The following is a 17,260-nucleotide window of genomic DNA, read 5'->3' as shown; positions in this document are numbered from 1 at the left end:
TAAAAAAATGGGTCAATAAGAGGTTAAAACAGGTTTACTAAAAAAACTATATATAAAAATGTGTGTGTGTGTATATAGCTAAAAATTACTTATAGAAATCTCGATCCGACTAATTCCGATTTATCTCTATTAATGCCGATTAATCGCTAGTCGGCCCCCAAACTTTTCGCTAAGTAGTGGAGAGTATGCAGTTTTCATATAGGAATTTTTTGGTATATACGTTTTCGACGCCCCGATTTTATAGAAATTTTTGGATATATACGTTTTTGACCCCGATCGGAAATCTCAAGCTTTGCCACTGGACTACACTAACTAACCCATTATTATCACGTGTACTCCATTCATACCAAGTCACACCTGCTTGTGACCAAGTCTCCCCAAGAAAGCAGTTAAACAAGCCCCCAAGAAAGAAAATAAACACTTCACAGTTGAACAACTCCTGCTTCCCTATTCTACCTTTTCAAGTTTCTTGATTTTAATTCTAGCATTTCTAATGGAAGCTTGCAAGTTCTTCATTTTCATTTTCTTGATCTTTACATTCATGGAGATTCTTGATGGCAAAGTCACCTCTAATGTTTGCAACCATGACAAACCACATATCCAATTTCCATTTAAAGTCAACTCCATATGCAAACACAATCAAACCATGTTGAAGCTTCAAGGTTACAGTTATTTGGGTGCGAAATCCGTCTCCTATGATCCCAACAAACTCACTCTATTCGACCCGAAAGATTGTGTTTTTGAAGTGTTCTTGAATCTCAATCTTGAGTCTACACATTTTTGGTACTATCATGTTGTTAAGAAGAACTATACTTATTTGAACTGCTCGACCGATATTTTGGATTCTTTTGAACCGGTGCCATGTTTAAGTGGTTCTAACCACCGTGTTTATGTCGTGGAGTCACCTTTACATGTGCCCGCTTCTTGTGAGGTTGTGAAAACCGTCTTGATCCCGTTCGCGTATAGTTCTTTCGTCTCGGATGACAGTTTTGGTCTTGATTTGACTTGGGATTCTGTTGGTTCCAAAGATTTTGGTTTTCTGTCCATTGGAGAAGGTAATGCCAAAGACGCCTTGACTTTGCGTTGACTTTTGAAGTCAAAAGTCAAGAATTTTTACATAACATTTAAATAGCCAAATTTATCATCTATTAAAAGTTATTATTATTATTTCTGTACCTGTTTGAATATAACTAGTTTTATTTTATTAATAATAATAATAATAATAATAATAATAATTATTATTATTATTATTATTATTATTATTATTATTATTATTATTAGGCTAGCTTTATTGCAATATTTTTATTGTAATGTAATAAAAATATATGGTTTAGCTAGGGCCGAACCTATAGTATAAATAACCCAGGTTTAGGCATAGGGTCTCCAAAAAATAAAGCCACCAATTAAAAGAAAATTATGTGCTGCTATTAATATTAGTTCAAATTTATTGTTTAGATTTCTTTGATTTCTTATATGAGCAAACCACTTTGTGTTGTAGTTGTGTTAGATTTTTGCTTGGTTCCAAACGCGGATAAAGGAGAACCGTTTATAATAATCAAAAAAAAAAAAAGAAAAAGAAAAAAAGGGTCTCAAAATTTCATTTCCCCTTAGGTCTCCAAAAAGGTTGGAAGCGGCCATTCAAACAGATAAAACATTATACATAATTATCTTCTTTTTTCTCCTCTTTTAAATCTAATATCTCATATTTTTACTGTTTAGGTTACTAATCTAGTTTACTTTTTTTTGCAGTAATATCTCATATTTTTACTGTTTAGGTTTCTAATCTGATTTACTTTTTATTTTATTTTGCAGGGTTCAGTGTTGTGATTTTGGTTTTTGTGGTTGTGGCATTAGGATGTGTGAAGGTGTATTGTTTGAAGAAATCACATAGCAAAGAACATGAGTTGGAGATGTTACTTAGTGATCACGAAACCTTGTGACCATTGGATTGTCAAATGGAGCCAAAAAGGTTGTCGTTAGGATTCTAGAAAGGGAAAATTACCAAAGTGGCCGTTTGACCAAGCCATTTTCCAAAATAGCCATTTGACCGGGCATAATGCACCCTCCCATCAAAGTGAACTCCCATATTTATGCACCTTCAATCCAACCACCAGCTAGCCGACACGTGTCCCTGAAGCCTGAACCGGCTTTATGCCGCGTCGCCTGGCAGCCGAGCCGCTTCCCCCCAAGCCAAGCCGCTTCACCGCCTGCCCACAAGTACAAGCCATGCCGCCTAATTTACAAGCCAAGCCGCGTAAAGTACAAGCCGAGCCGCGACAGTTGCATTTTTTAAAAAATATCAAAATATATAAAAAAAACATCAAAAAAACATCAAAAAATATAAAAAAATATCAAAATACTCTTTCTCTCCATATATTTAATAACTCGGTTGAATATTGTGAATAATGGAATTCATTTTTTATCTCTTTTCTCTTTATTTTTTATCAATTATTAATTTAATAATTTAATATTTTATTAAATTAAATAAACTAATATTTTAATAAATTATTTTCCGCCGCTATGTTAGATCCTTTGATTTGAAACTTTTATTATTATTAATTTGCATGTATCATTATGTTTTTTTAATTAATTTTTTTTTAACAATTACTTAAAAAAATGCACAAGAAACTAAGAAATATCGTTTATATAATTTTTTAAATAACTAATCATGATTTATATCGGAAATTTGTATATATTTTTATCGATAAGAGTTGAATTAGAAATAATAAACATTATACTTAAATCAATATTATACAAAACGGGCTTATAAATTCTAAAAATATTACAATATTAAATCCTAAAAATATTACAATATTACACAACCTACTTATTAAATCCTAACAATATTACACAATCTACTTATTAAATCCTAAAAATATAAAACTACATAGCATTAAAAAAAAAACTACAAAGTAAGATAAATATTAAAGTGGTCAACCAACTTAAAATCCGTATTCTCTTCGTGCCTAAACTCGACCCTCGCGATATATACCCGATCATCGTGGCTCAACCCAGCCGCCGGGACATGGTTGTAGTAACGTTTAAACCGATCCAACTTCGGTTTAAGATCACGCCATTTGTGTTGACACGCGTTTAAGTTGTGTCGCGCGTTGCCGACGTGCTGTTGATAGTGTTGAAACGCTTGCCCCCAGTACGCGGTTTGTCCGCGTTGTAAATTTCGTTTAGCGTCAACGATAGCTGTTACTAATGCTAGTTCTTCTTCTTCTGTCCAATTAACCATCTTGTGTTTTTTTTAAGTAACAAACTTAATTAATGTTGGTGGTGAATGGTTTTTTTACTATGTTGGGAGACTAATGAATTGTGGCTATTTATAGCCAACATTGGCCACCCCACACCGCTACCCCACACCCCCCCCCCACACCGCTACCCCACACCCACCCCCCCCCCACACCGCTACCCCACCCCCACCCCCCAACCCCCCAACCGCGGTAATAGCTATCCCCCACCAAAAAATTGTGCTATTTAAGGTTTTTTTATGTTTTTAAATATTAAAACTTAATAGGTTAGTTAAATTAAAGGGGTATTGATAGTTAATAAATAAACTAAAATAGAAACTACGAGTGACGAAAAACTCGGTGCAAACTCGGAATTCAACTATTTATTTAATTTTAATTAGAATATTTAACTCTAATGAACAACAAAATACAAGACGAAAAAAACCCAGCTAAATAGTAACAACATCTTCACGCGTGTATACTTCACCGCCATTGTTAACGCTTCGTCTTGAAGATGCCATGCTTTCAAACCGACTCTCGTCGTCAACCCAAATGTGAGTCACGGTTCCCGGATTCGCCCGCTCCAAATTGTAACAATAGATTGGGAGTTCGGCAAAAGAATCTCTGCTTGTACCTTGCAAGAGTTCTAAAGCATGACATTTTCCACGCCATGCTTGCATGTAACTAATATCAATTCCTAAATTTTGTTTAAAATCAGACTTTATCTCGTTTCCGCGATAAATTCGACCACCGTCTTTTAATTGAGGCACTAAATAATGACCCACAACTTGGGGGTTTGCCTGACGAAAATGTGGGTGTGTGAGCGTCTTTGAACAAGTGTGTTTATCGTTAAAATATTTAACGTAAAATGCGCTATCACCAGCAAAGCTGTATGCCCTAAAACGCCACTCACAACCATCAACACAACATGACACTTCGTACCGTGATTTAGACGATCTATCAACTTTAAACTCAAATCGTTCTATCAAACATTTTTTACCCAATTCAAGTTTCATTTCCTCTTTGCTATTAAAAATGTGGCCTGGCTCAAACACAATAGAAGATATGCCTTGGGTATTACTCGGTAAATATAATTGGGTACAGTTTTCATTAATTTTTTTATCACTATCATCAAAAGATAAATTCAAATCAGGAACTTTGAAATTGTTTAAAAATGCGCAATCAGAAGACTCAACACCGGGTTCTTGAATGACATATAACTGAAATAATTCAAATGGTTTACTATTAGCCAAATTAAAGAAAAAAACAACATCATTATCATTCATTATATCTATCGGATCTGTAAACGAAGACATCCGGTAGGATATCCGAGTAATATTTTGAATATCACACATCTTTCGAATATAACTTAAAAAAGTGATGTAGGAAAAAGTAGTTTCAACTTCTAAACCACGTCTAGTAATAAAATCGTGACCGGCAACATACTCGATGTTCCCGTTAACAACCTCCCACTTACCCCCGGTGTATATCACACACTTAACACCCATGAGTTATACTAAACGTGACCAAACAATGTATTACTACAAAGATAACGAGAAGACAAAACACAGATGTGTGTAAAAGACAAAAAACAGATGTATATTTATACATACGAAATTATAAATAAAAAAACATGTCTAGCGGCTTGGAATTGGAATGAAACGGCTTGACCAAGGTGAAACGGCTTGGCGGGAAGCTGAAGCGGCTCGTTTGCAGGGTGTAGCGGCTTGGAACTTTGATGAAGCGGCTTGGAACAGGTTATAGCGGCTTGGAGGTGTAGCGGCCTGGAAGTCTGATGAAGCGGCTTGGAATGGGGTAAAGCGGCTCGGCTTTAACATGAAGCGGCTCGGCGAGGCAGTCCTCATAGCGGCATAAATCAGGTGTTCTGCGAAGCGGCTTGGCTTGGGGGGGAAGCGGCTCGGCTGCCAGGCGACGCGGCATAAAGCCGGTTCAGGCTTCAGGGACACGTGTCGGCTAGCTGGTGGTTGGATTGAAGGTGCATAAATATGGGAGTTCACTTTGATGGGAGGGTGCATTATGCCCGGTCAAATGGCTATTTTGGAAAATGGCTTGGTCAAACGGCCACTTTGGTAATTTTCCCTTCTAGAAAACTAGGTTTTAGTTGTATCATTGAAACTTATGTGTCAAGATTGTTGATGGAATCCATCAAAGTGCAAATTACCACAGTACCCTTTCTCTTTTTGGTTTCCCAACAAAGGGGCGGGGTCACTTTCATCTCCACAAATGAATTGTAAAAAGGGAAAAATTACGGCATTAGCCGCTTGATCAGGCTGTTTACCAAAATAGCCATTTGACCAGGCTTTATGCACCTTCAAGTGTAAGCCCATTCAAGTGAACCCTCTTTTTTATGCACCTTCAATCCAGCCACAACCAAGCGGACACGTGTCCCTCTTACCTGACCCGGCTTTATGCCGCTACACATGTCAGCCGAGCCGCTACAAGTACAAGCCGAGCCACTTCGCCCCCTGCCCCACAAGTACAAGCCGAGCCGCTAGAAGTACAAGCCGAGCCGCTTCAGTAGTATTTTTTAAAAAAATATCAAAATACGTCAAAAAAATATCAAAATACATCAAAAAAATATCAAAATACTTTTTTCTCCATATTTTTTTTTATTGTTTTCAAGCCAAATAAACATTACTCAAAATTACTTATCTTTTTATTAATTTGCAGGTATCATTATTGGAGTTTATATCGGCAAGGAATTGGAAAACATGCGACAAATATATATGTGGCCTGGCTCGAACACAAATATATATGTGGCCTGGCTCGTACCGTGTTTTAGACGATCTGTCAACTTTAAACTCAAATCGTTCTAACAAACATTTTTTACCCAATTCAAGTTTCATTTCTTCTTTGCTATTAAAAATGTGGCCTGGCTCGAACACAATAGAAGATATGCCTTGGCTATTACTGGGTAAATATAATTGGGTACTGTTTTCATAAATTTTTTATCACTTTCATCAATCGATAAATTTAAATCAGGAACTTTGAAATTGTTTAAAAATGCACAATCAGAAGAATCAACACCGGGTTCTTGAATGACATATAATTGAAATACTTCAAACGGTTTACTCTGAGCCAAATTAAAGAAAAAAAACAACATCATTATCATTCATTATATCGATCGGATCTGTAAACGAAGACATCCGGTAGGATATCCGAGTAATATTTTGAATATCACACATCTTGCGAATATAACTTTAAAAAGTGATGTAGGAAAAATTGGTTTCAACTTCTAAACCACGTTTAGTAATACAATCGTGACCGGCAACATACTCGATGTTCCCGTTAACAACCTCCCAGTTTCCCCCGGTGTATATCACAAACTTAACACCCATGAGTTATACTAAACGTGACCAAAGTATGTATTCAAACAAAGAAAACGAGAAGACAAAAAATACATGTGTGCAAAATCCAGATGTTATATATATACTTACGAAATTATACATAAAAAACACATGTAAAGGCTTGGGCATGGGTTGAAAGCTCATAAATTCAAATGAAACGGCTTGGGGGTATGTGGCATGCTGAAGCGGCTTAGATCCAGGGTGTAGCGGCTTGGGCATGGGTTGAAAGCTCATAAATTCAAATGAAACGGCTTGGGGGTAGGTGGCATGCTGAAGCGGCTTAGATCCAGGGTTTGTAGCGGCTTGGGATGGGGCGAAGCGGCTCGGCTTGGCCATGAAGCGGCTCGGCTTGGCAGTACCATAAAGCGGCATAAATCAGAGATTGGTCGAAGCGGCTCGGCTTGGGCATGAAGCGGCTTGGCTGGGGCAGGTAGCGGCATAAAGCCGGTTCAGGTAAGAGGGACACGTGTCCCCTTGGTTGTGGCTGGATTGAAGGTGCATAAAAATGAGGGTTCACTTGGATGGGCTTACACTTGAAGGTGCATAAAACCTGGTCAAATGGCTATTTTGGTAAACAACCTGGTCAAGCGGCTACTGCCGTAATTTTCCCTTGTAAAAAGTATATTGTTCAGGTGATTAGTCACTTAATGCACTTAATTTCTTAAACTCAATTTCAATTCTCACTACCATTAATTTGAAGCACGTTGGTGGTGGTACTGAAATTTCGCCAGTTCAAAACCGAGCCGAACCGGATTTTACCGCTGTGTGCCTTCGCGCGGCGGGCTTTCCCCGGAACTGATGGCTTGGTGACTCGGGTATGCATCCAACTCTGACCGTTATGAAGGAGGGATGCATTTGCTCGATTGATGACATTCCAGAATGCTTATCTGATAATTTAGTTGGTCGTTCAAAACAATATAGGTGTTACATTAACTCAAAGTAAACGTATTTAATTAGTATGTGGTAATTGTATTTTAATAAATGAAATAAAAGTTTAAGGTCACTTATACATGTTATTAAAACCTTGGGATATTGGATTTCAATAATCTCAATTTTTAGCAATTGGCCAATAATACTCTCAATTTTCGATTTGTACCATACCACTCCCAACTTTCAACTTATTTTCCTCTAGCACTCTCAAACTAACTAAACACTAAACTATTTAGTTTTTTTTGCTGATGTGGCACTTATGTGGTGATGTGGGATCTGACATGGTATTTTTTTGATGATGTGGTAGTTGACATGGCATTTGAGTTGGTTGTTTTGATGACATGGCAGCTGATGTGGCATCTGACATGGCTTTTTTGATGACGTGGCATGTGATGTAGCACTAGTTTTTTTGAAGACCCGGGTACGGGTGTGACTGGGTAATGCCATGTGTAGAGGTGCATATAACCGGGTTTTTTGAAGACCCGGGTTCGGGTATATATTCGGGTACGGGTATGACTGGGTAATGGTTTTTAGGGTATTGGCAATACCCGGGTCGGGTTCGGGTCCGGGTATTGGTCTGAAAAACCATACCTGGTGTACAGGGTTCAGGTAAGGTTCTTGTTCGGGTTTTCTATACCCAGGTATTAAAATACACTATTTGCAGATATAAAAAACCCGGTTTCCAGGTCAGGAATTAAAAAAACCCTATATGGGTATGAAAAAACCCGGTGTGAGTATGAAAAAAAACCGATGTTGGGCTTTTTATTTCATATTTTTTTTTATATTTTTATGTTTTGTTGGGTTTATATACTTTAACATTCATAACATAAAACTTCAGATATATTAGAAACTTAAGAATATTACAAGATTACATATCATAAAATTGCATACATGATCGGGTATAAAAAAACTCGGTGCGGGTATTAAAAAAAACGGATACGGGTATTAAGGGGGTGTTTGGGAGTGCATATAAAACTCCTTATTGACTTTTTGGAAAAATCTGTATGGAGTGACTTTTTAGAAAAGTCAATTTTCACCTCATATACACCCTCATTGCCATACATCATTTTAGAGCTTATGACTTTTCAAAAAGCTAATAAGTCAATAAATTGTTTCACAAAACCTTAGCCAAACATGCCTTAACAAAACCCAGGTATAAATCAGGTAGAAAAAACTCGGGTCCGGATTTTCTTTTTCAGACTTAGGTTTTTTGTGCACCTATACCCATGTGATAACTCCATGTGGCAATTAATACTCTAAAACTGGGCTGCATTCGCTGCGATGAGGCCCATTATTGCTTATGATTGACCCACTAAAGTTGGACCTATAGTTGACAAGCAGATGGTTGATCCCCTAGACTTCGATCTTACTCATCTTAGGACCCACATGGCCATATTAACGGTTCATTTTGTTGTCTACCGCCCATTCATGTGTATCGATGGGCCGTTATGGAGTCATCCTTATTGTTAAAATCTGCGTCTGATAATAAAGACGAAGCGACTCTCAAGAGTCGAGAAATTACTATTCACTATCCGCTGGACACTGTTCAGGAATTCCACGGTCTCCAGGGCTAGGAAACCAAATGTATCAAAGGCTAATTGGATAAACACGTGTTGTTTCTCTAGACAAGCTTTCTCGTGTTTAGCGACTTTGCCTGATTCCACCTTCAACGCTTCCTGGCCAGCAACAAACCCATTATCCCTAAGCCCAATAAGAGGGGATAATGGTTTATCAAAACTAGATTAATATACACATAACAAAAGCTTGTTAACAAACATCAAAATAAAAACCAACAAAAGGCGACATCGAAGACTGCTTTAGCCAATAACCATCCGCCACTGAAACATCAACATAAAAACCTTGACATGGCATCTGATTTTGCTGATGTGGCACTCGTTTGGTGATGTGGCAGCTAATGTCAGTAAACTGGGTTAGAGTTCAGTTAGTTTGGGGGTGATATCGGCCATAAAGTTGAAAGTTGAGAGTGGTGCGGTACAAATCAAATGTTAATAGTGTTATCGGTCAATTGGTGAAAGTTGGGTATTTAAATCCGATATCCCAATGCAAAATGGTGACGAGAATCAGCCTGGTATTTTTCATTTCGGGCTGAAATTTGTTCAGCCTTACTCAACGTTTGCACTATAAAAGCAATAAACTGGCTTTTGGGTCATATCTAGTCATCTAGATAAATATAAAGTAAAACCCTACCAACACATAACATAGAAATATTTATAATAATATAAATGTTTCATGTTTATATTACTAATATTCAAGATGTTACATAACCATCATATTGATAGGGGGGGGGGGGGGGGGGGGGGGCAACATAAAAGAGACAATTGCATTTTGACACAAACACTAACGCTTTTAACGTGTTTCTCATTTGTAGTCATTAGGCTTAGAAAACTTAATATAGAAACACCCGGTTACTATTTTTCCTCCTTTTCCTTTTCATTGGTTAATTCTTATATTTGTCGCGTGAGCACGGGATTGAATTAAAGTGGGAATGGAGGTCGCCTTTATCTTCCGTGGAGTTATCTAACAGTTTTCAGCAATTGATTTTGCTGTTGGAGAATGTTCAGCTTGCGGATCGGAATGATAAGTGGGAGTGGACGTCAAGCTCGAGTGGGGAGTTCTCGGTGAAAGTGGTGAAACGTCTGCTTTATTCGGATCTTGAGGCGGTAAACTGTTACGTTATGGATTGGTGTCAATGGACCCCAGCCAAATGCAACACTCACGCTTGGAGAACGGAAATGGATAAGATCCCTACCGGAGAAGCGCTAAGGAAAAGGAATATACAAATAGAAGACACGCTTTGCCCCCTTTGTAGATTGGACGAAGAAACAACGGATCATTTATTTATCTCGTGCTACATAGCCTCTTCTGTTTGGAACGGGGTTAGTGCTTGGTATAAAATTCCAAACATATTCGCCTTCTCGATTAAAGACCTTCTCGGGATGCACTTGGAGCTTAGAGCGTCGGAAAGGAAGAAGGTTGCGGTTCAGGGCATCATCATCATTGTTTGTTGGAGTTTATGGCGTGCTAGGAACAACTTTAGATTCGCTAATACGCCGGTTAAGATTGATAGTATTTTGAGTGAGGTTAAAGCCTTGAGTTTTCTTTGGTTTTCGAATAGATCGAAGTTTAAGGGGGTAGAGTGGGGAGAATGGTGTTCCTTTGTAAATATGTAACAGTGTGTAGTTTTGTGTTTGTCGTCCCGTCTTGGGTCGGTTGTGTCTTTTAATGAAGTTTACTTTTCAAAAAAAAAAAATCTTATATTTTGTATACGTGAATATAGAAAGAAATTTGGTTAATTTTTATATTTTGTATAGTAAATATATAAAGAAATATTAAAAATTCATTATATCAAATCATTGACTATTTGACCTAGAGTTATGAAATGCCACCAATAACAAGTGTATGAAGACATAAAAAGTCCGAATACACATGGTCTAAAGTTGTTCGGGTTTGACGTATGTTTTTTATTGAAGTTCTCCTTTAAAAAAGTTATATGACTTAATAAAACTAAGAACCAACACATCATCATGGACTTGAAAATCATTCTCAAGATTTCCAAATCTCTCTTTGACTAAAAAGATCGATCATTGAATGTGATTATAATATGAGAAGTTTAATAATTTATATGTTGACTCATTAAATGTGAAATTTATTTATATTATAAGTTTATTTTTTCTTTTTTTTTTTTGAACGGCCAAAACTCTATATATGTATATATATAGACCCAGCAAGAGGCTGGAAACTCAGAGTACACCCCAGAAAAACGACAAAAAGAAAACAAAAACGTTACAGCAGATCAACAACATCAAACAATAACCAATTTTCCCAATTCAGCGGGGTGAGCTTGGACCGTTGTTTGAGCCAGATAAACGTGTCTTCTTTAACCAGATCGACCGTCTTCACAATAGGCAGAAAGGTACCTTCAAAAGTCTTCGAATTCCTGGCCTGCCACACTCGCCAGGTAGTCGCCATAGCCACCATCATTACCAACTTCTTCCACGTCTTGTCGCCCGGACTGTCCTGTAAAGCATTAACCAAGACCCGAAAGGTGGAACAGTCTTGCGGGAAAGGGATTTTGAGCCAAACAAAAATGTTCCACCAAATGCTCTTAGCAAACAAACAATCGGCGAACACATGGTCGGTCGTCTCCGGTTTTATACCACATCGAGAACAGATAACATCCTGCAATGGCAACCCTCTCTTGCTCAGCTCGATCTTTGAAGCGACTCTCCCAGCTAAGGCACGCCAAAGGAGGAGGTTACACTTCGGCGTCGCCCACGAATTCCATTTGAACTCCGACTGAAATGAGTGTTGGCTGGAAGCAAAATCAATTTCCTTTCTAATGCTTTACAGGACAGTCCGGGCAAGGTACCTTTCTGCCTATTGTGAAGACGGTCGATCTGGTTAAAGAAGACACGTTTATCTGGCTCAAACAACGGTCCAAGCTCACCCCGCTGAATTGGGAAAATTGGTTATTGTTTGATGTTGTTGATCTGCTGTAACGTTTTTGTTTTCTTTTTGTCGTTTTTCTGGGGTGTACTCTGAGTTTCCAGCCTCTTGCTGGGTCTATATATATACATATATAGAGTTTTGGCCGTTAAAAAAAAAAGAAAAAGTAAACTTATAATATAAATAAATTTCACATTTAATGAGTCAACATATAAATTATTAAACTTCTCATATTATAATCACATTCAATGATCGATCTTTTTAGTCAAAGAGAGATTTGGAAATCTTGAGAATGATTTTCAAGTCCATGATGATGTGTTGGTTCTTAGTTTTATTATTTTCAAAATTTTGACATTGGTTTAATCTCAGTCAACGTTTGCATTTAAAATATTTTTTTTAATAATAAAGATACTTAAGTTATGACTTATGAGGTAGTGGTGGAGTGGTTGCGAAAAGACTTTGTGTTCCTTATGACCCAGGTTCGACTCTCACTCTCCCCATTGTTTTCTGCGGCATCCAGGTGAATGATGAATACGGGTGGCGCCGGTTCGTCTTGGATGAGAGACGAGGTTTTACCGATTATTCCACCGTCGTGCCTTCAGGCGGGTGGAAGTCGGGTTTCCGTGCATCTGGGAGACCCAAGGGGCTGGCGGCGGTCGAGTAGTCGACCTTGGCTACAGCGCCCAATCTCACGGTGGTTGACGCATCGTTCCTTGCCGTTAAAAAAATAAAGATACTTAACGTTGCTACTTTCTTCTAGTTTAATCTTTTATCATCTAATTATAGTGAATATACAGAAAATAATTTTTGATTTTTGATTCCACTAATCTTTTATCAACAAATTATAGTGAATATACACAAAATAATTTATTATGTTTTTTGGTTCTACCTTTTATGTGTTGTGTTTGTTTACTTATATTAGGATGGTACTATTTGGACTACTTTCTTATATTTGTTGTATAGTAATATCATTCTAAAAAGTATATATATAAACTTTAAATTTAACATGACATTTCTAATTATTTTGTTGTTAACTGTGTGTGTGAGATAGAGAGACTCGCCTAACAATGAATATATTCATGTTTACAAATAATTTTTCAAAGTCAATAAACCATGTAAAGATGTGGTACATTCCAAGTCAAAAAGGTTCATTAGAAAATGATTTAAGTAAATTATGTGTAGATTTTCAAAATTGAATTATTGGAATTGACTTCAAAATATGATATAGAAAAAACTTCACTGTTAATTTCATTTTATTAGTTTCTTTCTTTTTCAAAGATAGTGTTTGAATGATAAGTGTGAAGACAGAAAATGACAAACAACATGTAATTTAGATTGATAATTTAGTTGTGTTTTGGTTTATATTACATGTGTTAAGATTAATATTTTCTAATTTATCATATATTTCACCAAAATACTTGCCAAGTATTTTTAAATAGTTCATTGGTTTATTATTTTGGTACAATAAATAACGTGTTTACTTTTTGGACAACAATTATTTAAGTTATCTTTAAGAAGTTGTTTCACATGGATGCCTCTATGGTTAGAATTTGACATGCGTTTGAAACAACTTATTAGCTTATCAAAATAACAAAATAAAGTAAACACAAACATTGTCACTCTTGTTATAGTTTGATACAACTATAAGTTGAAAAATTCTATATCAAAATACCATTAACTATTAAGCAATACCAAAAACCTGATTTTTGGTGGTTTGTCAATGGGAAGACTCCTTAGATGATATGCAATGATTATTAAAAACAATAATAAATCAGTGTCTACAAAATGGTTAAACAAAATATTCGTGTAGATTAATTTAATATGAATTTATTTTAAATTATACTTACAAAAAGTTGATGTTATTGCCGGTCACCTAAAATTAAAATGGGTAGAATATAACATCATATACCATTTTGATTGTGAAATTAATCTTAAAAGTCAATAAACTTGTTACCAAATCATCTTTATCTTCTTGTTTATATTGCCAAAATGCCTAACACCAACTAACATTATTTCTCTCAATAATAAAGTCAAAAGCAACTTCAACCTCCTTTCCCAAAATAATCATTTTGTTTGCCTTAAAACAACAATCTTGTTTGGATGAATATACCTGAAATTCAAATTCCTAGACATTCTATGCAAATTTTTAATCATAAGACAATTGACATGATCTATATAATATTTTGGTAGAGTGAACACCAATACACCATTTTAGATATTATGAGTTTATATTGAGAGAAATTATACCATCTTCAATACATGTCTCATCCTCTCCTAAGATAATGTCAAATAACACACTAACAACAAATTTTTACTTCACTTAATACTTATTTTTTTCATACAAGCCATTTATCTTTCACATATGCTTACATTTTCCATGCTATCATCACTTTTTATATTCATTTTCAATAACCAAGTTATTTTTAATAATAAACTATATAACTTCCGATATCGTACATATAAATATAATTAAATACCTCCGAATATTACATACTTGAAACATCCTGCTATCTTGTTCGTGCCATTGAAAAAAAGCTAGCTTGTCTGAGAACTAATCTCACGTCCACACGAACGCTATGTCTAAAAGCCTGTGGAGTGTACACAAACGTCCATTACGCATGGTCTTATACAGATATATTTTTATGTAATATTTATTTTGTTGTCAATAAAAGATTGATAGTTTTTATTTGAGTAGTATAAGACATAATATATTTTTTACTAATCATTAAAGTAGTGGTTTTGATCAACATGTTTAATTTCTTTTTTTTTTTCTATTATTAATGATGAGTAGTTTAAAAAAAACACCTAAGACTTGAATATAAGTTATTAATTATTGATATTTAAGAGAATATCTCAATGATTCTGAAGCAAGTGACCACAACTCAGCTATCATCATTTATATTGATTATCCATCTTTTGCTCTTTGTAATTATATTTTAGAAGTTCAATTTTCTTATTAAATTACAACTCCAATATGATTATGATAATTGAGTAATTAACAAATAACTAATTAGTAAGGAGAATTTACAACCCTAATAACATGTCTCTTCCTCCCCTTACAAACAATGAGTCTTGTTCTTTTCTTCTCTTAAAAATCTGGGAAGAAGAGTATTTTATAAACACTAAAAAAACTAACTTTTACAAAACTAACCCTCAAAGTAAACATAAACCCCACATTTAAATTGGTCAATTAGACCAAATCTATAGATCCTAATTAACCAACCAAACCCCAATCATACATTATGCCTTTTCTTCACCAAGCTAAAATGACTACAATGCCCTTTCGACCAATCATGCTCGAGGATGGAGTGCGCTCATTTGTCGATGAACGACCTGGTTGGTAGGTGTCGGCCAGGGGTTGAACGGTAATGTTCGGTGCTGGTTTTGGTTCGTAGTTGTAACATGACCCCGGTTGTGTTGGTGGTTAACCGACTTTTCCGATGATGGGACCGCGACACGCTCACACGAGGGGCACATGGTGAGGGTGGTTGGAGGGGCCATTTGCATATAAAATTGTGGTGAAAGTTTTAAAGCCCGCAATTCTTGTAATTCCTTTTGTAACCTTCGGTTTTCTTCGGTTAAATTTTCGCAACAACGTTTCAAGAACTCACAATCGACTTCCGTTTGCTTCAATTTCGTCCTGTAAACCCATCAAAGTAATCAAGTTTAGTAACTTAATTCGTTTCCAAAGACATAATTAAACAAAAATACCGATAATACCCTTTCGAGAAGAGTAAAATTACTAACCTTGCCCTTCGGTTCTGAAACCAAACTTCCACTTGACGAGGTCTCAATCCGAGCCTCTTAGCCAAAGCCAGCTTTTGTTTCTGTCACAAAAGACCAATAAATTATGAGTACTAAACTACTAATTCTGACATTTCTCTAACTCTAGTTATACCGTAGTTATACGGTACAATCCTTTAAAACATACTTACAGGATTCAGAGTATTATGCTCTTTAAAACTTTCTTCTAGAACCGCGGACTGGTCTTTCGATAGCCGGAGTTTCTTCCTCGAGTTGTCGCCATCTTCATCATCACTAATCCCTCGAGACGACGCTCTCTCGCCGTCGTTCTCGTTCACAATAACATCTCTTTCACTCCTCTTCCCACTAATACTCGATATCGTGCTATTCGGTGACGAAACACCCGCCTCCTCCTCCGCCTCAGCCGCCGTCGTCGCCGGAACCCTATTCACATCAATTCCTTTCAAAAACGACCTCGTTTCGACTCTAAACGCATCAAGGTTGTGCCGATCTGCATGCAATTGTTCTAATTAGTAATTAGTTTCCAGATCTAACAATTTCACTTCAATTAATTATTCTATAACACCTAACCGATGTAGATCTGAAATTTAATTACCTAACCGATCAGTTGTTTTTATACTGTACCGGATTGGGCTCAGAAACGGTTTAACCGGGTGTGTCAGATGGTTTAACCAGTTCTACCGGACGGTTCAACTGGTACTACTGGCCGGTTTGAACCGGTTTTTAAAAACATGAGTTTTTTTATCAATCCAACTTTCTGAATAATTTAAAATAGAGACGATTACAGACTAATGGCAGGTAGACGAGCAACAAGTTGTGCCGCTACCCCTTCTGGATAGCGGTTAAAGGTTGTTGATCTTTTATTAGATTGTAAAATACCTGACGAAGAAGACGGGTACGAATCGGACCAGTTGATTGTTCTGGGATCGAAAAGCGGCATCGAGCTCATGTGCGATGATGACGGATGGGTATCGGGGGCTGCCGGAAAGTTTAAGCTGAGGCTCAAGCCTAAATCATCCTTGTTAACCATCGTAGACACAACAAAAATGGTTGAATTGTTGTGTTGTGAGAATTGCGGATCAAGAGAGAGATTGAGAGTGTTTTGACGATGATGAGGAGGATGATGTATGGGGTTATATAGAAAGATAAGACCATGTGACGGCTTGTAGCTTGATCAAGCCGTATAAGCCGAGCTGTTTTGTGTGTGAGAGAGAGAGATGGGGTGTGTGTTTTGTTGTGAAGGGACAAGGACTTTTTAATGACTATATGTGCATGCAACCAAGTGCTTTTTATTGTTTGACCGTTGACACTTTTATTAACTAATAATAAATGGTGGTATTTAGTATTTGCTTTTACCTTTTTTGAAAATGTGTAATTTTTTAATAGAGTAAATTATTTTTTAAGTTATTGTGTTTTAGCGATTTTAACTATTTGGGTTCAAAATAAAAAAAGTTTAACGTCCTAAATTCCTAATCGCTTATTTTATAAAGTTTT

General features: G+C 36.4%; 3 protein-coding genes across 3 annotated transcripts; 2 read left to right on the top strand and 1 right to left on the bottom strand.

Annotated features, from left to right (window-relative positions):
• Nucleotides 1-385: 385 nt before the first annotated feature.
• On the top strand, nt 386-2,568 carry LOC110930676. Its single transcript, XM_022174028.2, has 2 exons — nt 386-1,055; nt 1,813-2,568. The coding sequence occupies exons 1-2, from the start codon at nt 494-496 to the stop codon at nt 1,938-1,940; spliced, it is 690 nt and encodes a 229-aa protein (XP_022029720.1). The 5' UTR covers nt 386-493; the 3' UTR covers nt 1,941-2,568.
• A 2,324-nt stretch (nt 2,569-4,892) lies between these two features.
• On the top strand, nt 4,893-10,725 carry LOC110932546. Its single transcript, XM_022175873.1, has 2 exons — nt 4,893-4,993; nt 10,080-10,725. The coding sequence occupies exons 1-2, from the start codon at nt 4,893-4,895 to the stop codon at nt 10,723-10,725; spliced, it is 747 nt and encodes a 248-aa protein (XP_022031565.1).
• Nucleotides 10,726-14,979: 4,254 nt separating this feature from the next.
• LOC110930675 (homeobox-leucine zipper protein HAT4) lies at nt 14,980-16,887 on the bottom strand. The gene is made up of 4 exons (XM_022174027.2): nt 16,646-16,887; nt 15,937-16,256; nt 15,749-15,828; nt 14,980-15,641 (listed from the first exon to the last, which is right to left on the bottom strand). The coding sequence occupies exons 1-4, from the start codon at nt 16,794-16,796 to the stop codon at nt 15,293-15,295; spliced, it is 900 nt and encodes a 299-aa protein (XP_022029719.1). The 5' UTR covers nt 16,797-16,887; the 3' UTR covers nt 14,980-15,292.
• Between the last annotated feature and the right edge of the window lie 373 nt (nt 16,888-17,260).

The sequence above is a fragment of the Helianthus annuus genome, chromosome 3 (genome assembly GCF_002127325.2).
Source record: "Helianthus annuus cultivar XRQ/B chromosome 3, HanXRQr2.0-SUNRISE, whole genome shotgun sequence".
NCBI classification, from domain to species: Eukaryota; Viridiplantae; Streptophyta; class Magnoliopsida; order Asterales; family Asteraceae; genus Helianthus; species Helianthus annuus.
This window is presented reverse-complemented; position numbering and strand designations above follow the sequence as displayed.